The sequence below is a fragment of the Podarcis filfolensis genome (assembly GCF_964270895.1).
Source record: "Podarcis filfolensis genome assembly, chromosome: 1".
Taxonomy (NCBI): Eukaryota; Metazoa; Chordata; class Lepidosauria; order Squamata; family Lacertidae; genus Podarcis; species Podarcis filfolensis.
The window spans coordinates 35,181,603-35,204,053 of NC_139604.1; the positions used below are offsets into that span (position 1 = coordinate 35,181,603).

Consider the following 22,451-nt stretch of genomic DNA (forward strand, 5'->3'; position numbering starts at 1 on the left):
CTGCTAATCTAAGGCTTCATTTTGGGGGCTCGTGTCCGGGATGGGTCCCCACCCCACGAAAGGTGGACCGAGGGGCCAGACTCGACCGGGTGAGCAACCAGGACCATCGCTCGCAATCTCCAGCGCGCACCCTGCCAGTTCGTAGGGGGAGATCGCCACGCTGTGCCTGAGCCGAGACACCCAGTCGGGAGAGAAAAGAGGACGGCCGAAGGAGGGGTCCGCAGCGGAGCAGGTAAGCCCTAAGGGAAGGGCAAGGGACGAAGCCTAATCAGCTTCACCTGGCTGTGAGCAGTAAAGTGCCGCCAGGAAAGGGTCTGGCTGTGAGCAGTAGAGTGCCGCCAGAAAAGGAACAAAGGAACTGGCCGTGGCAATAAGGTGCCGCCCCGCCAGACAGGGAAAAGGGAAAAGGGGAAACAGAGGTGGCAGTAGAGTGCCGCCAGTAAGGTTGGGGAAAGGGGAAACAGAGGGAAAATTATTTTGGTGTGTTTTGTGTGTTGCATGTTGGAATTATATTGGGGTGTGTTTTGTATGTTGCATGTCAGATACTCCAGTGGTTGAATTGTCAAGTGTGGGCCGGGGCTTAGCGTCCCCTTGGCCGAGCGATTGCAGGGCTGTGCATTTCTTAGCAACGCGAGTTCGCTAAGTCACAGCCTGTAGTGGTTGGTGTGTGAAAGGATCGTAAGCCCGGTTAGGAGCGGAGTATCTGAAAAATGGGGTCTGGGGCAAGCCAACGTAGTCCTCTGAAATGCATTTTAACCAACTGGAAAGCAGCTACGAAGCATGATGATGGGGTTCAAATTGAGAAGAGAGAGGATGAGGACATTATGTGAGGTTGATTGGCCCACCCAAGGAACTAATTGGCCCTTGGAGGGCAGTTTTAATTTGCAACTAATCAACCCACTATATCAAAATAACTTGAACGTCCACCCAGACCAGATCCCTTATATTTCTACCTGGAAAATCAATGTAGAAAATAATCCACCGTGGCTGAAAGCCTGCCGAGGCGACGCCCCACAAAATACAATTTGTGCAGTCCGACCGGCAGGGAAGTCAGAAAAGCCCCCGGTGATACCAGAGCCAGAAGGAGAAGAGGGGGAAGTCATTAAACCGCCGCCACCCTATGCTCCACCAACTGCCCCTCTAGCGAATCCCCCAGGACCAGGGAGGAGCCGGCCCTCAGCCTGAACCCTCCAAGGTTGATGAATTAGAGAGCGAAGAGGAAGAGGATGATGAGGAGTTTATGAAGGGACTAATTGAGTTAGCAAAGAAAGGAAAAATGTGGACACAGTATCAGACAATTGAGATTGCAACAGTATGTACAACCCTATGCGAAAGAAATGAATAGAAGCAGCAACCAGGGCGTCCCTCCATAAGTCCCATAAGGCACAGAAAAAGGGTGGGACTGCAATGATGCCTCTACGCAGAGTGTATGACCCACCAGCCCCCCAGGACAGGGTGGGGAAGCACCACCACGCACTTATACAGTCCAACATGTGCCTTTTTCAAGTGCTGATGTGTGCAATTGGAGAAATTAGAACCCTACCTTTGAGGAGAACCCAGATGATATTGCCAACGCCCCATTATAAAGGCTGCCTTTGTAGCTCAGGCAGCGTCCGATATTCGCCAAAAGAAAAAATCCAAAAGCATGAGGGGTGCATCGATCATGGGCTGGAATAGATGTTGGAAATAGCTCAAACCACTTACAATCAGAGAGATGAGGAGGCCCAGAGAAAAAAGGAGAAGTATCAAACAGAGAAGTTGATGGCATTACAGGCTACCACACCCACCCCTCAGGAAAGAGGAAGTGCCCGGGGAGGAGGGCGAAGCCGTCTCGGACGGAGTCAGTGCGCCATCTGCCGACAGGAAGGGCACTGGAAGAGAGAATGCCCTATTCTATTATTAGGAAGAGATTTGTTGGTAAAGTTGCAAGCCCAAATTACCTTTAAGCCATCGGGAGAAGCCACATTGTCCACTATGTCACTTGGGGAACTGGTTGTGGAGGCACCCCTGAGGGAGTACTGGCGCCTCATGATGGTAAAAGAAGAGGAGGGACCCATCCCCGCCAGTATTCTGGAACAAGTGAACCCCCCCCAGGAATGGCAAAGAATATCCCACCAATAATCGTGAAGCCCAAGCCATTTGTCAATCCTGTTGCAGTAAATAAGTATCCCATCCCACGAAGGGCGGCTGAAGGAGTGTAGGTGCATCTAGAGCGACTGCTCCAACATAGGATCTTGAGGCAATGCCAATCACAGTGGAACACCCCTTTTGTTACCAGTGAAGAAAGGAAGCAGGCTATTATCCTGATACCAGAGCCAAAGAACTGCAGGGAACTCCGTGGCTTTCTGGGGTCTGCAGGATTTTGTAGGATATGGATACCTGATTACAGCATCATTGCCAAGCCTCTACATGAGTCAACCAGAGGAACTGAGAGAGACCCCTTTGTTTGGGGCACAGAACAACAGCAAGCCTTCGTGGATTTGAAGAAGACACTACAGCAAGCCCCAGCGCTTGGCATCCCAAGTCCTAAGAAACCCTTTACTCTATTCGTGCATGAGGACCAAGGGACGGCGAAAGGGGTTTTGTGCCAAAAATTGGGAAGCTGGCAACAGCCAGTGGCATACCTATCTGAGCGCCTGACGCCTACAGAACAAGGCTTACCGCCGTGCATGAGAGCAGTTGTGGCAGTAGCCACCCTACTGAACAAAGCAGACAAATTTACTTTTGGCCAAGACACTGTTTGTGTGACCCCGCATGCAGTCCCAACTCTGCTTGACATGAAGGGTACCTATTTTCTCTCCCAAGCGAAGATGAGAAAGTGCCAGATGTTACTGCTGCATCCGCGTTTGAAGTTTCAGGTCACCACCGCCCTCAACCCAGCTACCCTGTCCCCGGTAGGAGAAGGTGAGGAGCAGATGCACGAATAATATTTCAGCAGGCCTGTTAGTTCCCATTTGTTGAAGCAAACCCCCACTGGCCTTCGTGGTTTGTGGATGGAAGCAGCTTTGTTAAGGCTGGACAGCGAAAAGCAGGCTATGCAGTGGTAGCCTTGGAAGACCAAGTGATCGAAGTGCAGCCACTCCCGCCTGGAACGTCGGCCCGGCTGGCATAAATAACAGCGTTCACCAGAGCCCTGACCCTAGCAAAGGGACAGAAGATAAACATTTATACTGATTCTAAGTATGCCTTTCTGACTTTACATGCCCATGGAGCCTTATGGAAGGAAAGAGGTTTGCTCACCTCCAGAGGAAACCAGGTGGCCCACCCACAAGCCTTATTGAACCTTCTGGATGCTGTATGGGAGCCCGAGGCAGTGGAAGTTATCCATTGTTATGGACACAAAACTGGACCAGGAGAAGTGGCCAGAGGAAACCGACTAGCAGACAGAGTGGCCAAGGAAGCAGCCCGGGAACCAGCCCCCAGCGTCAGTTATTGGAGCACTGGTCCCTGGAAGGATCTTGAACACCGCTGATAAGCCAATATACACCAAAAAGGAAAGGGACACTGTAGATGCTCAGGAGCTGACATTGTCCGAAGAAGGATGGTACCTTATTCATGATGACAGAATATGGATCCCAGAGTCCCTTTCTCGGCAGATAACTCAGAGATACCATGAGTCCACCCACATGGGACCAGATGCCACAACGAGACAGCTGAAGCAGTGCTTCTACATAGCCCACCTTTATCAACTGGCAGCCCAGATTTCCAGGAAGTGCCCGCTATGTCAAAAGAATAATCCCAGAACCGGACCCTTGGCTCCCCCGGGGATCCAGCATATTGGAACTGCACCCATGGAAGACCTTGTTGCAGATTTCACTGAATTGCCCCGCTGTGGACTATACCGCTACCTGCTTGTGGTGGTCTGCACGTATACAGGATGGGTTGAAGCCTGGCCTACCAGAACTGAAAAGGCATTTGAAGTAACCAGGTGCCTGCTTAGGGAGATCATTCCCCGCTATGGACTACCTAGGTCAATAGGATCTGACAATGGACCAGCCTTTGTCCACTCAGTTTTGCAATAACCCCCCCATGCTAGTCAAAATGTGCAGTTTAATAATTATGTGCAGTAATTCTCCCGAGATTTTCTCTCTGTCTTAACAGGTGGACCCAGGCCCACTGCTGTTAAAGTTGCTGACCTCACCCCTTGGGTCCACCACACTTAAGTGAAGAAGGCTATTTTAGATTGGACAGTTACACCAAATCCTGATGATCCTCTGAAGCTAACCATCTCCAGAAGAGCGCTAGACGACCGCCCTGCTAGGGTCACTCCGGACGCTGACCCTTCTACGCACGGCTGAAGAAGGTGGATGGGAGGGGCGCCCGCAGGCAGCGCTCCCACCGTAGTTACCCGACAACCAGACAATCCAGGCGCAGCTCCCCCTGGACTGATTTTATTAAGCCCAGACAACTTTACCCCTCTTGACGTGCTGACCCCTTCTGAACGTCCCTTGAACGCTTGGGTTTATTCTTGTGGTTGCCATTATATCTACGATTCTTATAGGCGACCGTGGGGTTACGCAATTTGCGTTCATGACGGTTGGGTAGCAGGAAAGTTGCTTCAAGTAATAGGGGAGGAGGAGATACTTTGGCGACCCACCCCTACGGGTGAGGCGTTTATAGAAGCACAGTTTCAGTTGGCCTTGCAGGGTTAAGAGATGGAGTGGTGGGAGGAGCCATGGACAGATTGGGGTTGGTGGGTAGGAATAATCTTACTGCTTTTCTGCTTCTGTATGCCCTGCTTGATGCAATGTATGCAAAATATGATGGGGAAGATGATGTCCCGCAGGATGGGGCCCCGTGTCATGACCCTCATTGCTCTCCTCCAGGGATACTATGAACCCGAGCGACCAGAACGAACCTAAGTATTAGGTTGTTCATAAGAAGAGGAGGGAGTGAAGGGAGAGGTGTAGGGATTGCACTTTGTGCCTAAGGAAGGGGATTGCTATCAGTAATCCCTGCACCTTGTACTTGAAATAAATTCAGTAAATCCTCTCTTAATCTTGCTTTGCAGTTGCTAGCAAACAGCAGCAAGACCATTTCCTGTGCTTGCCAGCTAAGCAGAAACCGCATCTATTTACCGTATGTGGTCAGACAGGACAAGGGGGCCGCTTCCTGCACACGCTTCCTATTGCAGCTTCCTATTGCAGTAACGCAAGAGAGGAGCACACGAACAAGGGAAGGAGGGGGGCTTAGCTAGTCAGATAGCCATATGCCATATAAGGAAATAAGCTTAACCTTGCCAGCTGATTGGAGGGAATTGGGGAGATGGACATGCTCTCAGGTATAAAAATGCTTGTTTACTTGTATCGTTGTAGCCAGTCTTTGGAGAGGACTCCACTGGCTGCCTCTGCGCAGATCTCAATAAATCTCTTTTCTCTGACCAAGAAGTCTCTGGAATTGTTTTTCCCCTCTGGCCACGGGGTTGGCGGACCGCTGGACCTCCGGGTACTGCTAATCTAAGGCTTCATCACGACTAAACAAATAAACAACAGCAACAATGTTTTTGCTTGCTTGTCCTCCCTCCCTTCTATAAAAAGGGAAATATTGGTGGGATGAGGGTTGGGGGGGGCTTTCAGGGTGGGAATGGAAGAAGATTGAGCTGGCTGCCTTATGCTGAAATGGGAGATTGGGTACTATGTAAGAATGATGGGGAGGGTGTTTTTCAGAAAGCAGTGAAAGCAAATGTGTGTCTATTCACAAGCAAGCCCTACTGAATTCAATAGGGCTCATTCCCAGGAAAGTAGAAGCTTAGTTGAACTCAGTGGGGCTTATGCATGCAGATTTCATTTAGACCTCTGAGTGGGGAAGCAGATGCAACATGACTAGTAAATCACTTAAACTACTCATAAGTTAGTTGAAAATATATTAAATATAATACATGGAAGTTTCGTTAATATTTTTATTAAATCTACTACTTCCTTACATTTTAAGGCCCTCCACCGCCAAAGGGAGCCTCGTCAAGGCCCTCTGCTGCTGTGGGGTGCTGTGCTGTGTGGCACAGCAAACCCTCCACCGCTGTGGGGTGGTACGGTGGGACCCTCTGCCAACCCAAGGAGGCGCAGAAAGATCCTCTGCTACTGCAGGGAAACATGGCGCACCCTCCCACACCACTGGGAGGCATGGCAAGACCCTCTGCCCCTCGCGGAGGCCCAGCAAGGCCCTCCGCCACTGCAGATATATATTGTGATATATCAAGATATCATGACATTTAGATGGTGATATATCATGATGTTGAAAACTAGACGTCATCCAGCCCTATTTGCAGGGGGCATGAAATTGCTTTTCCACCAACTCCCTTCTTCTTGAGCACTTCTTAATAGCAAACCATACAGTACATGCAGCCAAACCCCACCTTAAGCATCCACTAATCAGGTCAAACAGTGAGCAGTTACCTTACCCAGAAAATTCTGAAGGCATGGGCTGAAGGAAGCAAACCAATTCTAACGCTCAGTACAGCAGCAAAACACCCAAGACCTAAGATTTTATATGGAGCCCTCCAAGCCATAGTGATGGGCTTGCAACCAAACTAGGGCCAGATAGACAATTCAAGGAGAAGGTACAGAACTGATTCTTAGGCCCTAGGTAAGTAGTGGAAACTATGTCTGCACACAAAGCAATGAGGGTCCTCATCTCTCAGGTACAAACAACCTAATAGGAAAGCTCTGTCAATGTTAAGAATAGCCAGGGAATTAGAATTTACATGTAAATACTTCAATTTCATATTATTAATCCTGCCTGAATGTGTAGGATATAAATATTTTAATAAATAAGCTAAAGGACACAGTTGCTAGTTGTGTGCAGCAAGGAGCTTCTGGTCCTTTTCAACAGGAGTTAGAGCAGGGATCAGCAACCTTTTTCAGCCGTGGGCTGGTCCACCGCCCCTCAGACCATGTGGTGGGCCAGACTATATTTTGAAAAAAAGAGAACAAATTCCTGTGCCCCACAAATAACCCAGAGATGCATTTGAAATAAAAGCACACATTCTACTCATGTAAAAACATGCTGATTCCCAGACTGTCCGTGGGCCGGATTGAGAAGGCGATTGGGCCGCATCCGGACCACAGACCTTAGGTTGCCTACCCCTGAGTTAGAGGTTCACTACAGAAAGCAGGCAGTGGCTGAGGCGGTAGAATAGGGCACAGGAACTCTGGGGCAGGAGGCACCATTCTTTCCATGGGAATGGTGTCTTCCTACATGACAGAGGCTGTAACTGCTACATTCCATTTGACACTCTCCACCCCTGAATCCTTCCCCTGTGGCAAACTGCAACCTGCTTTTTCAATTTTCAATAAAAGACAATTTAGTAAAAATAATAATACAGTAATAAAATTTCAAACAACGTACATGGCAACTTCTTGTAGGTGATTAAGTAAGGTAAAAAATAGTGCTTTGTTACAAGCACAATTGTGAAGTTAGTTGCAATAAAGATGTTTTTTCTCACAAACATTCCACAAATTAAATCCACAGGAGTAGTCGGTTTCCCCCAGAATTTAAATGTGTTACAAAAGAACTATCAGCTTGGTAACTCCATGTTTCACCTAACCACCCTTCAATGTATGCTTAGTTTCCAGGTAGCAGGTAGTATTCAAATAATAAAAGAAAATTGCTTACTGAACTCACTAGGACAGGGACTCTTAAACTGTCAAAGCAAACCTTCCTAAATTAAGATGGAAAACTATGTTTTGGTTTGTATGAGGCCCCTTATCATTTTTGTAGCTTGTGGTCTGAGAAGACAATTGAATCCAACTAATAATTTAAATACTAGCATGCAATGATCTCACAAAAGTTGTTTTTGTTTTGTTTTTAACTTGCAGAGAAATAGCTGCTCTGCTGATCCCCAAAATTGGTAATTCAACACAGGAACACATGCCACCAAGAAACACAATGGAATGAGTTAAGTGTCTCAAGCTGTTTTGAAGAACCATTGCTCTAAATTTTCAAGTGTTTTTTTTTCTTTTTTAAGGAAATTCTATCATACTGAATAGAAAAGAAACCTGTTCATGTATATAATGGCAGGCAGTAACTGTACTGGACAAGTGCAGAATCTGAAACCCAGTTGTGTTGTAGAAATGGCATAAGTGAGGTAGTTTCTAACGGAAACAGTAATCTAAATCCAAATAACTGTGCAACCTGTTCCACATACCAATGGGCTTGAACAGTGGCCCTCTTTACTTCCTGGCAAACCTCTCTTGAATATAAAGAAATTTTGAAGGGAGTGTGTGATATGTATAGGGGGCAGAAGTTCAAAGGGCAGAAAGCATACTTAAACCAGGGTAGATAAAAAATTAATGATTTTTTAAAATCAGATTTTTTAAAAAAAATGCTTTTGGAGGGGAAATCTTTCTAAATATAGTTTTCTATTTAAGTTACATTATAGTTCAAAGGCTATTCATCATGAAATAAGGATTTGTTTTAAGTTTTTCATGTGTGCCAAAACTCAGTCTAAGGTGTGTGTGTTTTTTTAAAAAAATATTGTTTAACCACATCAGTTAACAAACATGGATACATATGCTATAATGTTATTGTTTTAGTTAAATAAATTGTTTAAATTGTTATTAAGGAAATGATTATTTTTCTCCTTCCAATAAAGTACAGCAGAAAAGTTGTCCAAATATAAACAGTTAACTTATTAAACCTCACAATAATTTCATAATTACCTGTCAATGTATTTCTAATAGTATAACCAAATCAGTAATTTTTGATATAACTATAAAAACTACTCTGAAAATTTATTATTCCAAAAATGAAACCTTCATCTGGTTGTAAATATTAAGATTATACCAGCAAAAATGAGTCTGTAAAAAAATGATTTAAATCAAGTCATACTGACTAGTTATTTAAATTGATTTGATTTAAATCAAATCCACCCTCACCTAAACTACCGTAGTTCTTTGGATCATAACCATTGTCATTTGGTCTGTCAAAACTTAAGAAATGAGAGGAGCTATTCTGTAGCTAGCCAGATCTATACAGTCATACCTCTTGTTACGTCCGCTTCAGGTTGCGCGTTTTCAGGTTACGTACCGTGGTGACCCGGAAGTACCGGAAAGGGTTACTTCCAGGTTTCGCTGCTCGCACATGCGCAGATACACAAAATGATGTCATGCGCAGAAGCAGCGAATCGCAACCCGCACGTGCGCAGACGTGGGTTGCGTTCCGTTCAGATTACGAACGGGGCTCCGGAACAGATCCCGTTCACAACCTGAGGTACCACTGTACAAGCAAGAGTCTGGTCCTGGAAGTGTGACAGTAAAAAACAAAGCAAGCCTTTAGCAATACAACTGGCAGTGCAGGGGAGGGGGTTTTGAAACAGAAAAGTAGGGGAAAGGCAGACTGAATTATTTAACAATACAACCTCCTCACTCAGAATAATATACTGGGCATAAATTGACTGTCTCCTGCTGCAAAAACTACAATTTGCTTATTCCATGCTTATTTAAAGAGAGAGAGAAAAGTTTCCAGCAATATTTTTCAAACTGGATCTTCCTCTATACCAGAGGTGCTGTGTGAAAAAAGTGAATATAATATAGCCTTTAATTTGCCATTTGCCCACTCACCAGCAGCAAGAAGAAACTCTACACAGAAGAACAAACTGTATGTGACCCATGTGGAGGACTCTTGGTCTCCCACTTTGCAAGCAATTACAAATTTAGGGGGTATGCAGGAGGGAGAGAGGGCAGCAAAGTCCCACTGATAAGGCATAAGGTCTGAATTTATTTAAGGATAACTATGAAAAATGTTGGATGGAAGTGAAAAAGGATTTAGAAATATGGTCAAATCTGAAGTTATCATTGCTAGGCCGAATTGCTGCGATAAAAATGAATGTATTGCCAAGGATGCGGTTTTTGTTTCAAACATTGCAAATTTTGGATAAAATGGATTGTTTCAAGAAGTGGCAGAGAGATATTTCTAGATTTGTCTGGCAGGGCAAGAAGCCTCGAATAAAATTTAAGATATTAACCGATGCTAAAGAAAGAGGTGGATTTTCCCTGCCAGACTTTAAACTTTATTATGAATCAGCCGCGTTTTGCTGGCTGAGAGAATGGCTGCTTCTTGAAAACACGGACGTGCTCTTTTGGCTTCAGCAATAGCTGCGCAGCCTGCATTCGCTCCATAAGACGCACACACATTTCCCCTTACTTTTTAGGAGAAAAGTGTGTCTTATAGAGTGAAAAATACGGTAGCTTCGGGATAAGTATTTTCGGGTTATGCGCTGCGGCGACCCAGAAGTAACAGAGCGTGTTACTTCTGGGTTTCGCTGCTCGCGCATGTGCAGGTGCAGAAGTGACGAATTGCGACCCGCGCACGCACAGATGCGGATTGCGTTCACTTCTGGATGTGAACAGGGCCCCAGAACGGATCCCGTTCGCATCCAGAAGTACCACTGTAACCTTTTAGCACCGACCTCCCCACCCTTTTCATTGCCAAAGCTTGGAAACTTCTTTTTTAACACCTCTGTTCCCTTTTCTTTTTATGTAATAAAAAGAAAAGGTGTAGAGAAGGGAAAGGGCAGGACACGGGAGGGGGGTGTAAAGAGAGGGAGGATATAGGTCAGATTGAAATGCCTATATCAGGGGTCAGCAAACTTTTTCAGCAGGGGGCCAGTCCACTGTCCCTCAGACCTTGTAGTGGGCTGGACTATATTTTGAAGAAAAAAATGAACGAATTCCTATGCCCCACAAATAACCCAGAGATGCATTTTAAATAAAAGCACACATTCTACTCATGTAAAAACACGCTGATTCCCAGACCGTCCATGGGCCGGATTTAGAAGGCGATTGGGCCGCATTCGGTCCCCGGGCCTTAGTTTGCCTACCCATTGCTTATATTCTTGGAAACACTTCCTAGCTCAGGAAGTTGTTCTAGGAACAAAGATCTAGTTACTACCAACAGTACAACCAGCCCCAAAGCAGAAATGACACTTTGGGCAAAGAATTCAATATAAGAGGCCCATCTGGAATAAGAGAAATTTGGAAATTGCAGTCTACAGAAGGATGCATGTTCAAATACAGAAAGCATACTAAGCTCCTCAGTCCTTTGTACCACCACTGGCAAAGATTTGGCATTTTCAGTAAGCTTTCTACTGTGACTCCAAGATCTCTTTCCTCAACAGTTACAGCCACTTTTGACATCCTCAGTTTATGAGACATTATTTTGGTTTATTTATTTGTTCAATGTGCTCAAGGTTACATTGAATCTAATGTACTAGTTGGTTCCTAGTCAACCAATTTGAAAAGGTCGTTTGGGAGTTCTCCACAGCCTGCACATCCTGAATAATTCTGTGCAATCAATAAATTATATTTATTTCACCCTACTCCAGTTCATTGATTAATAACCAGAATTATTCCAAATTTAGATTCTTGGGGAACTCCATTGTTAACTTCCCTCTAATGCAAACCACCTGTTGATTTATTCAACTCCCTTTTTAAGCAGTTACTGATAAAAATTGCTTAGAAAATCTGTAATTTTTCAAAATATATTTAAATCCAAATTTAGCCTTTATCTACCAAATCATTCTAATTTCACGTCTACTGACACTATTTAAAAATTATCTAAAATCTAGTGAAGCAATATTTTCTGTTGCAGAAAAAAAAGAATAATTCTGTGTCATCTAACATAGCATAACATAACATAGCATAACATAACAACATTACATTACATTACATTTCTGTCCTTTGCAGTACTATCAGTTTACACGGGCAAGCATGATAGGAAATGTGGTTCATGTAGGGCCAAAGGTTCCCAACTCTTTTTGTCTCAAAATCTTGTGTCGCTCCACTTGAGTCTTCAAAATCATTTCCTCAAAACCATCAACTCTTCTACAATGAAAATTGGTGTAAATAGTTCATTTAGCTTCTATAGAGTCTCCCTGTCATCTTTCAATACTCCTTTCCCCCCATAGCTATCTAATAGTCCCATTGGCTGTGTGACTGATTTCCTGTTTCAGACTATTAAAAAAATATTTTTATTTATTTCATATTAATATCAAGATTTGGTTCATACCATAAGATAACAGTAAGAATACTAGCATCAAAGAGTTTGGCTGCAGTCATAAGCAACTAGTAACATGTAATAACTGGTGGCTATGACTTTGTATCCTCATTCACAACACACTTCGTATCAAGACAGTTAAACAGAGCTTGGATGAGCATGTACATCCAGGTGCATTTCCACATGTGTGCAAGCTAGCTTATATGTGTATATTTCTTTTTACAAAATCAAGGCATTTGACTTGCTCAATAATGGTTTACTTTACCATCAATTACCCTTCATATGCCCGAGTTTGTGCTTCCCACCCCCACCTTTATTTTAAGAAAATTTACCCTTTAAGATTAAAAGGACTGACTGCATTAGGTCTTCTGGAAAATTCTCAATTTGCAATGAAGTTAAATATGATACTACTATGGCCACAGTATCCAAATGGTTTGGCAATGCTTAGATCTCACAGCAGATCCTCATCAACATTAACAATGCAATCCTATGCTCACTCACCTTCCACTGAACTCAGTGGGGATTACTTCTGAGCAGACATATCTAGAATTGCATTGTTAGTAAATCAAAAGTCGTCTTTCTTCTTGATAGCTCCATGGTCACTGCTGCAATCATCTGCAAATCTATTGGACAATATATCCCATTAAACACACTGGGACTTAATTATGAGGAAACATGCACAGGACTGGGCTGAAACTATCACAGTTACAAAGCCAAGCAAGGTCCGGTATGGTTTCAAACTGGGTGGGGACGGAGTGTTCAGATTCCTGCATTGCAGGGGGTTGGACTAGATTACCCTTGGGGGTCCCCTCCAAGTTTCAACACTACAATTCTATGATACTCCAAGATGCACTTACTTTTGCTTTAAGTGCATCTGTGTCAAGTGTTGTCTCTTTTCTTTGCTCAAACTAAAGAGGAAAATCTTTTACGTAATCCACTGAACTGATTAAATTCAGTCACTGTTGTTGAATTCCCATTAGGCTAAATCAAAAGACCAAGTTCTAGAAAGCTGAAGTCACTTGGGCTGTTTCACACACTCTAAAACCCTCCAAGTGGTGTAAATGGGCATTGTTGTCTTGGAAGATGTTTAGTAGGGCCAATTCTGGGGTGACGTCTAATACTTGTTTAGTTATTTTACATATTTCTTGTATGGCTGTTGTCCAGAATAGTTGGATTTTGGGACACTCCCACCACATGTGGAGGTATGTGCCTGTGGAGGTGCACCCTCTCCAGCATTTTGGTGAGGTTCCTGGGTGTATTAGCGCTAGTTTCCTTGGTGTTAGGTACCACCTGTAGGTGAGCTTCAGTGTGAGTTCTTTTCTCATAACCCACCTACTTTCAGCAGCCAGAAACACCATAACCAGACACTGGAGAGACCTGTCAGGAGTAAGCATGGACCAATGGTACCAAATAGTATGGGAAACAGCCCTACTAGAAAAATTAACTAATAAACTGAAACTGACACGGGGACAAACAGAAGAAGACACCTTCACCCCGGTATGGCTCCCCTTTATCACATACACAGCCCAACAGGACAACGACAATAATCCACCAACAGCATACAAATCAATATGGCTAACCTGATCCAAAACACCCACCCACCTCACTCACACGAAAACAAAGATCACCACAGCCAATCACAAACAAACAATCACACCCTAGGCCAACCCCAACCTCTCTCACCACCAAAGGAACACAAGTGAACAACACAAGCATGCTGACACCAAACTCTACATACATTAAGCATAACAGAAACACCGCTACCCGACCCCACCCCCATCCATCTCCCCTCCCTCCACCCCCTTTCTTTTTTTTCTTTTTTTTCTTCTCTCCCTAATGCCTCATCAAATGAAACATATTTGTAAAAATGTTACATGGAAGAAAAAAAAATACGAGGCATTACACTTACACTGTAAAACAAGAAAACCCTTAATAAAATATTTAAAAAAAACAAAAACCCTCCAAGTGGAATGCAAACCCTGGGGAGGAAATGACATCTGAATATGGCCACAGTAAGAGGCACCATCTCCCATCAACAATTGTCCCAACAAGGGAGGCAAACAAATGGATGGAAACATTCATGTGGCTCTCTACTGGAAAGCAGTGCATTTATGACAGGTGTGTTGATACTTCCTGTCTTTGGGCTGTGTTCACACTCCGAAAACCTTTTCAGAATATCTGAACATAGCATTTTGTGTAGCTCAAACTGAACTAAAACTTGACTTCAAAGTGTGTAAACTCCATTATTTATTAGCTTAAGAAACTTACACAGCTATCTTCAGTTTGCGTTAGCAAAGACAGTAGAATTCAGTGGTACCTCGGGTTACATACGCTTCAGATTACATATGCTTCAGGTTACAGACTCCGCTAACCCAGAAATAGTACCTCAGGTTCAGAACTTTGCTTCAGGATGAGAACAGAAATCGTGTTCCAGCGGCGCGGCAGCAGCGCGAGGCCCCATTAGCTAAAGTGGTGCTTCAGGTTAAGAACAGTTTTAGGTTAAGAACGGACCTCCGGAACGAATTAAATACTTAACCCTAGGTACCACTGTATAGGTTTAGGCCATGGGTAGGCAAACTAAGGCCCGGGGGCTGGATCCAGCCCAATTGCCTTCTAAATCTGGCCCGCGGAAAGTCTGGGGATCAGTGTGTTTTTACATGAGTAAAACATGTCCTTTTATTTAAAATGCATCTCTGGGTTATTTGTGGGGCATAGGAATTCGTTCATTATTCCCCCCCCAATATAATCTGCCCCCCCACAAGGCCTGAGGGACAGTGGACCAGCCTCCTCCTGAAAAAGTTTGCTGACCCCTGGTTTCGGCTGTGACTTCTTGTTGAGTTCACAGCAAAACTACCAAGCTGCAAGTACATTTCTGTAAATTTCCATTGTATGTTAATGATTTAGGATTCTGCCATGCTGCTGGTAAATACCATGAAAAGGCTTGTGTTCTGAGGCTTTAGGCAGGGTTGGGGAACCTTAGACCCTCCAGATGTTGCTGAACTACAACTCTCATCAACTCAGCCTGCATGGCCAATGAGCGAGATGACGGGATTGTTAGTCCAGCAGCAGCTGGAGGGCCCCAGGGTCCCAAACAGCTTTAGGCTGCAAACGTATCTGGGAGCAGCCCATCAAATTCAACATCACTTACTTCTGAGTGTACATGGCTAGAACTGCACTGTTACTAAGTACAAAATACCACCTCCTAACATTTTTAAAGAAGTTTTTCATTCTGATAGCTGCAGAACTGAAAAGAATGGTGATGATCATATGTGTACGTTAAATGTGCTAGTAGTTTTTTTTTAAAAAAAAGAAACAAAGCTTAGTAAAATATTTTTTAACCTACTATTTAATGCACAACAGTCTCTCGTGCTTTATGCATAAATTAGATTTTAAAACATGTATGCATTAGTATCATCAAAATTAATGCTGCCTTTATAACCACAGTGGTGCAGCTAAAAGCTGGACCATAGGGCTAAATTCTAGGGCCTCACAGTCCAGCCCTCCACCATTGACCACCTAGAGCAGAGAAGATGGTGTACTAATTTTATTTGAGTGGAACTCCATCTAATTATTGTAGCTACTCAAGTGGCACTATTGTCACGTTCCACTTATACCTTACAATCACAAGCAACACTACAAAGTTATATCTATTCCACTTCATGTTTCTGTGATTCTGTACCAGCAGAACTGATCTCTAAAAAAGCTATGCAAATACTAACTAAAAAATAAAATAGTTATTTACACCAGGCAGGGGGAGAAGAGAGATACAGCACCTCTTTATTAGGGGTCAACCATTTAATAAGATTAATCAGTACCCTGATCCAGCCAAGCCAGTTGTAGAATTGGTTCAAACAATGTAATTTGGGTTACCTTGCTGCAGAAGTCATCCCCCACTTTAAAGAACAAGAGTATACCCAGTCTAGTCATAAACTCTGTCAACCCACTCCCACACTATTTTAAGACCTCTGGCCCATTTATAGAAGCACTGTACTCATCATCAATGGCAATTATAAGCAAAACTGACTGAAATGTGACTGAAATGTTTTCCACGTACAACTGCATGAAAGAAATAAAACTGAGGTTACTTTATAATACCTCACTGCATGTATATATCCACCCTATTACATCAGAGAGACCCACTTGTAATCTGCCATAGTAGCCTTTATGCTTTTCTCAAACAGAAATAGAGAGCAACCAAGAGGATGTGAATGAAGTGAAATTCAGTTTATTTAAAGTTAGAACAGCCTTCTTAAGTCTCCAGATCCTGTTGGACTACAAATCCCACCCTCCTTGACCATTGGCTACGCAGGCTACGGGTGTTCCGAATTGGAGTCAAACAACATCTGGGAAGACAAGGTTGAATAAGGCTTAGTTAGAAGTCCTATTCTAACATGCAGAGCAGATAGGCAAACACACATAATCATCACCCCAGCATCAACATCAAGCAAGACAGTTTGGAAGTAAAAATCTAAGCATGTTCATTTGAACATGGCTAGAAGCTTCCCCAAAATTGGAAATCCTGCCTTATTCAACCAAACACACATAGAACTTCCTTCAGATGTTTATGCTGAATATATGATCATCTGAAGAGCCTGCCATGCAGGAGCACTGCAGCAGGACTTGCACATGCACTCCAGTCCCTCTCCACTTTTACCTCTTGCATGTTCAATAGGGCTATAGAAATGGCAAGGATACCATTTTAAGGATGGATACTGTATCCTCAAACCCCTTTTGTCAAAGAGGAAGAGACAGCACCTTGAGCCAAAATATCTGTGATCCAAAAAAAGAGAAGTCCAGTGTCAGACTTTTTTGGTGGCCACTCCATAGGAGGGAGTATGTACACTGGACCTGGTGCATCTTTAATAACTAAGCTTGGTCTGGGCCAGGCATAGGCAAACTCGGCCCTCCAGATGTTTTGGGACTACAACTCCCACCATCCCTAGCTAACAGGACCAGTGGTCAGGGATGATGGGAGTTGTAGCCCCAAAACATCTGGAGGGCTGAGTTTGCCTATGCCTGGTCTAGGCTAAGAATGACTGGTTCCCATCTTGTCCAAGCAGCCCTTTCTTTTGTTTGAGCCACTTCCTCTCTATGCAGACAGAACCCAGCACCAGACTTGCATCTGCAGCCCGGCACAGAAGCTCAATGGGAGACGTCCCAATGAAAAACAGTCAACCAGTGCCAGGTTTTCCTGACAACAATTTCATGGGGAAGTATTGAGAATGGTATAGGATACCAGATCAGAAACGGCAGCCATATATAGAGGAACCCTCACAAAAGAGTAGGTATCAAGATATACTGAGGGTTTAATTAGGTCAGTGGTTTCCAAACTTTTTTCCTTCATGGATCATTTGAAAACTGAAGGGTCTTAGTGGACTATTTAATGATTTTTAATGATGCACTGTCCAAGATGCTTTATGATTTTTATTTTTATATTTATTGCTTCTTATATTTCTTATATATTTTATAATAATAACTACAATGCTAAATAAAAGACAATTAAAAATCAGCATGACTATTTAATGCAATGAATATGCCATCTCTTGTCTTTAGCCACAAATCCAGGGAAGCTGTGGACCACATGAATGAAGCTCACAAGTGACTGGGTGGTCCGTAGGACAGTTTGGGAATTCCTGATGTATGTAAACCTCTTTGTGGAGTTCATCAGAAGAATATGTAAATGTATAAATTAAATTAAATATTTGTTTCAACGTTAATCCCACTGATATCAATGTGATTTCTTAGTAAGCATGGCTAGGATTGGGCTTGAAGCTTACTAACTATGCAATCCTATAAATGTCTACTCAAATAAGGCCCATTGCTTTCAATGTTAAATCCAAGTAAGTGTGCATAGGATTGCTTTAGAACATTAGTATTATTCATATTTATTAGTTGCCTTCCTCACAAATGTGGCTGAAAGGAGATATATATATTTTAAGTGGCAGTCTAAGTGGGCCAGATATCTGCACAAAAGACACTGTGGGTCATAGAGCCGTACTAGGAAGTAAGACTCACTGGACATGGTGGGACTTAGTTCTGGCTAAACATGCACATGATTGTACAGCAAGGCTTCAACCTAACCTATCTGTGAGAATGTCCGAAAGAGACTAGCGAATTTTGTTTTCAAGAGACATATTTCATATTTAACTGTAAATTATGACTGCTTTTCAAAACAACCATTAATAAAGGTTGTATATGTTGGAATCATTTAAAATGTTTTTATTAAAATTATACGCAAAATTTAATATCCAGATTTTAAAAAGAATATAAATTCCACTTTCTATAAAGTGTAAGTTGCCTGAAACGATATAAATCTGATCTCTTTTAAATTAAATAGCTACTGGAAAAAGCAGTTAAATTAGTAAATATAAACTACATTATAGTTTGCTTTAAAAATACACATTTGCATTAATTCACTTCCTAAAAGGGTTAAGACAGTTGAAGTATTAATAACACTCAATATATTATAAGTTATAAAGCAAAAAAATACAATGAGGTCATAATCATGAGTTACCAATGATTACAAAGATGCCTCTCTGTTTTAACAGTCAAACAAGGAAGCCAATCACAAAGTGTGCGACCTTCTTCTAACAGTCACAACCAATCCAACACACAGTGGGCTGGCAATGAGGCGGAGAAATCGTTTCATTGAAGAAATTTCTGAGGATACATTTACTATCAGCTCTGCATGCAAGCACAGCCACTTTAGAGGGGCAGCTTGTACACAGAACAATATGCAACTCCAGCTTTTAAGAAAACTAATTCAGCAGGTTTGCTAAAGAAGCACAAATAATACAGACAGCAGGTGTCTTATCTATAACATACAGCAAAGAATACCTATACTATAAAATCAACCTTAACATTTAATTGAAATCATAACAATGAATTAAATCAAACTATCACAACCTAATAGAGATGTGAACTAACAGAAAGCTGGTATTTCACACCTGCAGCCCATTACATACATTCAACCACCACAAACAACTGTCATCATTTCCAACATTAGTGGTCACTTGCAGACACTTCTGTTATGAATCATTAAGTCTCAATTACAATTCTATACACATTTATTTAGCAGTAAGCCCCATTGAACTCAGTGGTAGTTGCTTCTGAGTATATGCATGTACTGGATTGTGCTGTCAGTGTTGTTTTGGCAACAGAAACAAATCAAAATATAACGGAACAGTGCTGGATCACACAGATTAACGTAAACCATAAAAATCCCGTATTTTTGTTCTGCACGGCTCACAGGTTAGCCAAAGCAAACTGGCAGCGTTAAGCCCCACTTGGATGCAGAAGTGCGGGCTGTCAAAATAATATGACAGCTTCCGAGTCTTGGGATATGGTCCATTCCCTGCGAGCTAAGCACATCACTATTTCATTAAACTCAAACGGAAGCAGGACCCTGCTTCCTTTCCCCTAACGTACATCTCTGCTATTTACTCAGCCAGATACAGCGCTGCCATCCCTCGCTGTGCTGCTACGAGAGCAGCCAGCTGCGAATGTGTACGAAACAGTATCTGCTATAAGGAAGGTCTGATGCCCTGGAATAAAGACACTCCGTCAAAAGCAAAGAAGCATATGGGAAACTCTAGGAGCGACTGCCGTTTTAAGCCCAAGCCCGCCTAATGCACAGAAACTGAAGACCAAACAGCAGCAGCAGAAGACAAGCTCCGACAAAAACGGCCGGCGCGCACACTCTCCCATTCAAGGACGCCTTTTGCGCTTCCCTTCCCTTCCGCCAGCGTAAGAGCCTTCCCCTCTCACTCTCCCCGCCCCTCCTTAATCAAAACACTTCGCGAGTCCTGGGGACGCAAAGAAGATGGCGGAGCAAGGCCCCGCTTACGGCGCCGGAGGAGAGTTTACGCTGCGCTGTTTACGCAGGGCCCCATAGGGAGCGTGCGCCGCTGCGGCGGCGAGCGTGCGTAGCGGCGCTTGGTGAATGCCAATGGCCTATTTCCCGTGAGGGGAGGGGGGGTGGAGATGTCTGATAAACAATGGTGCCCCCCCCCCACTTGCGCGACTCCCTTACCGATTCCTCCTCCTTCTCCATGCCAGTCGGCATCTGCGGCACGGCGCGGTTGATGGAGACGCAGTCATTGAGGTCGGGCATATCCTTGCCGCGGTAGATGGGCAGCGGTTTGGCGGCGTCTAGCGCCCGAGCTCGGAAGGAGAGTTTGCTCATTGTCTCCCCCTCACAATAACACCCCGGGGCCGGGCTGGGGGGGGAGTGTGTGTGAGGGGGGACCCCCTCACTACGGCCTCGCCGCCGCCGCCTCCCAGCCGCTCCCGGACCCGGCTCGACACACCATGGAGAGCCCTGCCGCCCCGGAACAGCTCCGCCGAAGAGCCGCCCGCAGCCCTAGGTCCGCGCCGGGCTCGCTCGATCCGCTCCCTGCGCCATGGCAAACATGGCGGACATTAACCAAAGCGGCCAGCGATCCCGGCAGCCAACGCGAGAGCGCGGGGAGAGGGAGGGGTGGGGAGAGAGGAGAAGTGCGAGCGCGCGAGCGGAGCGAGGAGGGGTGGGAGGGGGAAAGAGAAAGAGAAGCGGGGAGAGCGGGGGGGGGGGGGAAGGCTGCGCGCGCAGCCCCAGCCGGGTAACCCGCAGAGCGGGCTGAGGGATACGAGACCCTGCCGCCGCCGCCTCGCTCTGCTTCCCGCCCCCACCCGCTCGCCGTTCGTTCGCCTCAGCGAACGCCGCTGCCGAAGGCGATAAAGCGGCCGAGGCGCTGCTGAGGGGAGAGCGCCAAGAGCGCCGTCGGGACCTTTCCTTCCACCAGCAAACTTCCACCCCCCCCCCAAAAAAATGCATAAAACACACATGCCTTCTCCAGTTAAACCCTCTATTTATAAAGGAATTGGCGGCTTCACACATGCCTTTCACACGGGTTCGAGAGCCCAATACGAACGGGGACCGGCACGTGGATGAGGAGGACGGGGGGTGGGGAGTAATGGGCGCTCGGAAGGTCCCTGTTTAACGCTGAACCCGGGGCAAACCTGGGTCTGGATTTCTTCTGCGTAATGTGTGAAGCTGGCCGGGTGACTGGAATAAGAGGTGAAGAACAGAGCTCCCATGCTTTTTTTCTTTTGTTTTCTGTATCGTTGGTAGTAGCAGAGTAGAAAACGGCATTTCTGCCCCTCGGCCAAGATTGAAAACCCCGCTTTCGATTCTATTCGCCTTCCAAACAACCCGAGACTTAGTTTAGCATCAGGGATAAGAGACTAGATAACGAGAATTATCTATGGTCTTTTATTCACCAAGTAAACTTAAGTAGGGTGCTGTCAGCACCCACACACACCAATCTTAATGCAGGTTATTTGCCTACCTCACTGGGTTGTTGTGTGGACTCCCAAGATAATGCATGTGAAGTAGCGTATATTTCCGTGTATGATGATCCCATGTATAAGACGTCCCCTATTTGGGGGGACTCCAAATTAAGAAAACACCCCTCAGCAATACCTGTGTATAAGACGAGACCCAATTTTAAACCTAATTTTTTGGTTTAAATACCCTAGTCTTATATATGGAAAAAATACGGTACTTTGAGCATTGTAAGATGCTTGTGGAATGTTCTTTTAAAAATTTTTTATAATAAAATATATAGTGTACGTAATATAATACAGCAACAGCTCATAGTCGAGAAGCGCTTACCGAAGAGATATGACAGTAAAAAGATGTATATATAACACATTTCAAGAGTTCACTTTTCAGTTAAACCTCTCTAAACTAGCTTGATTTCTCCATATTCAATAGCTCTTTGCTGGCAAAACAGTAGTAAGAATTTGAGGAGAGCTTGGATTTGGGACGTGCAGCTCATAGCTCAAAAACTTACCTACTCTCAAGAGGTCCTCACTGCATCCAGTAAACTTACAGTACTTGGTATTAAGAAAAGAAGGCTGTGTACACAAGACTGAAATGAGAACCACTGTAAGTCCATATGTAATGCAAAATAAAAGCCTACATTGGTCAAAGAATGTAACCACATTTTCCCCCAGCTTTTGTTCTTTATTAACAAGCAGGCATTTGCACCAACACCATGAATGTTAAAGTGAATTTATTGCGCATGCATAGTTGGTGAACATCATCCTTGCATATGTGCAATAAGACTTTTAAAGATAATTGGCATTTAAATTAAAGACACCACACAAAGCTATGATGTATACAAATTCTGGCAGTAATTCAATACTAGTACCGGTATGTTGATGTGCATATGTACAGGCAAATACACATTTTACCTAATACACTGAGAGTGATCCCCAGATGAAACTTAGCTCATGCATTTCCCTATGTAAAATAGACATGAACAGAAAAATTTCTTATTTACTGCTGTGCCTGTGCAAACCTGATAACCTGTCTGTTTTTATCATTATTTTGCACATGGGCTTCAAAGTGAAGATCGGTTCAGTTTAATGTCATTCAAAATAGAAGCTAGAATGGCACTGAATATTTTTGTGGG

The 22,451-nt window shown here is 44.1% G+C and overlaps 1 protein-coding gene across 2 annotated transcripts in view; it reads right to left on the reverse strand.

The window, feature by feature from the left end:
* The window catches only part of EPC2 (enhancer of polycomb homolog 2), a 52,259-nt gene extending 31,604 nt beyond the window's left edge, over positions 1-20,655 (reverse strand). For both annotated transcript variants that reach the window (XM_083578925.1, XM_083578924.1), the window contains exon 1: positions 20,024-20,655. In XM_083578925.1, coding sequence (XP_083435051.1) covers positions 20,024-20,176 — 153 coding nt within the window. In that variant the 5' untranslated portion in view covers positions 20,177-20,655. The remainder of the gene's footprint in view (positions 1-20,023) is intronic.
* Between the last annotated feature and the right edge of the window lie 1,796 nt (positions 20,656-22,451).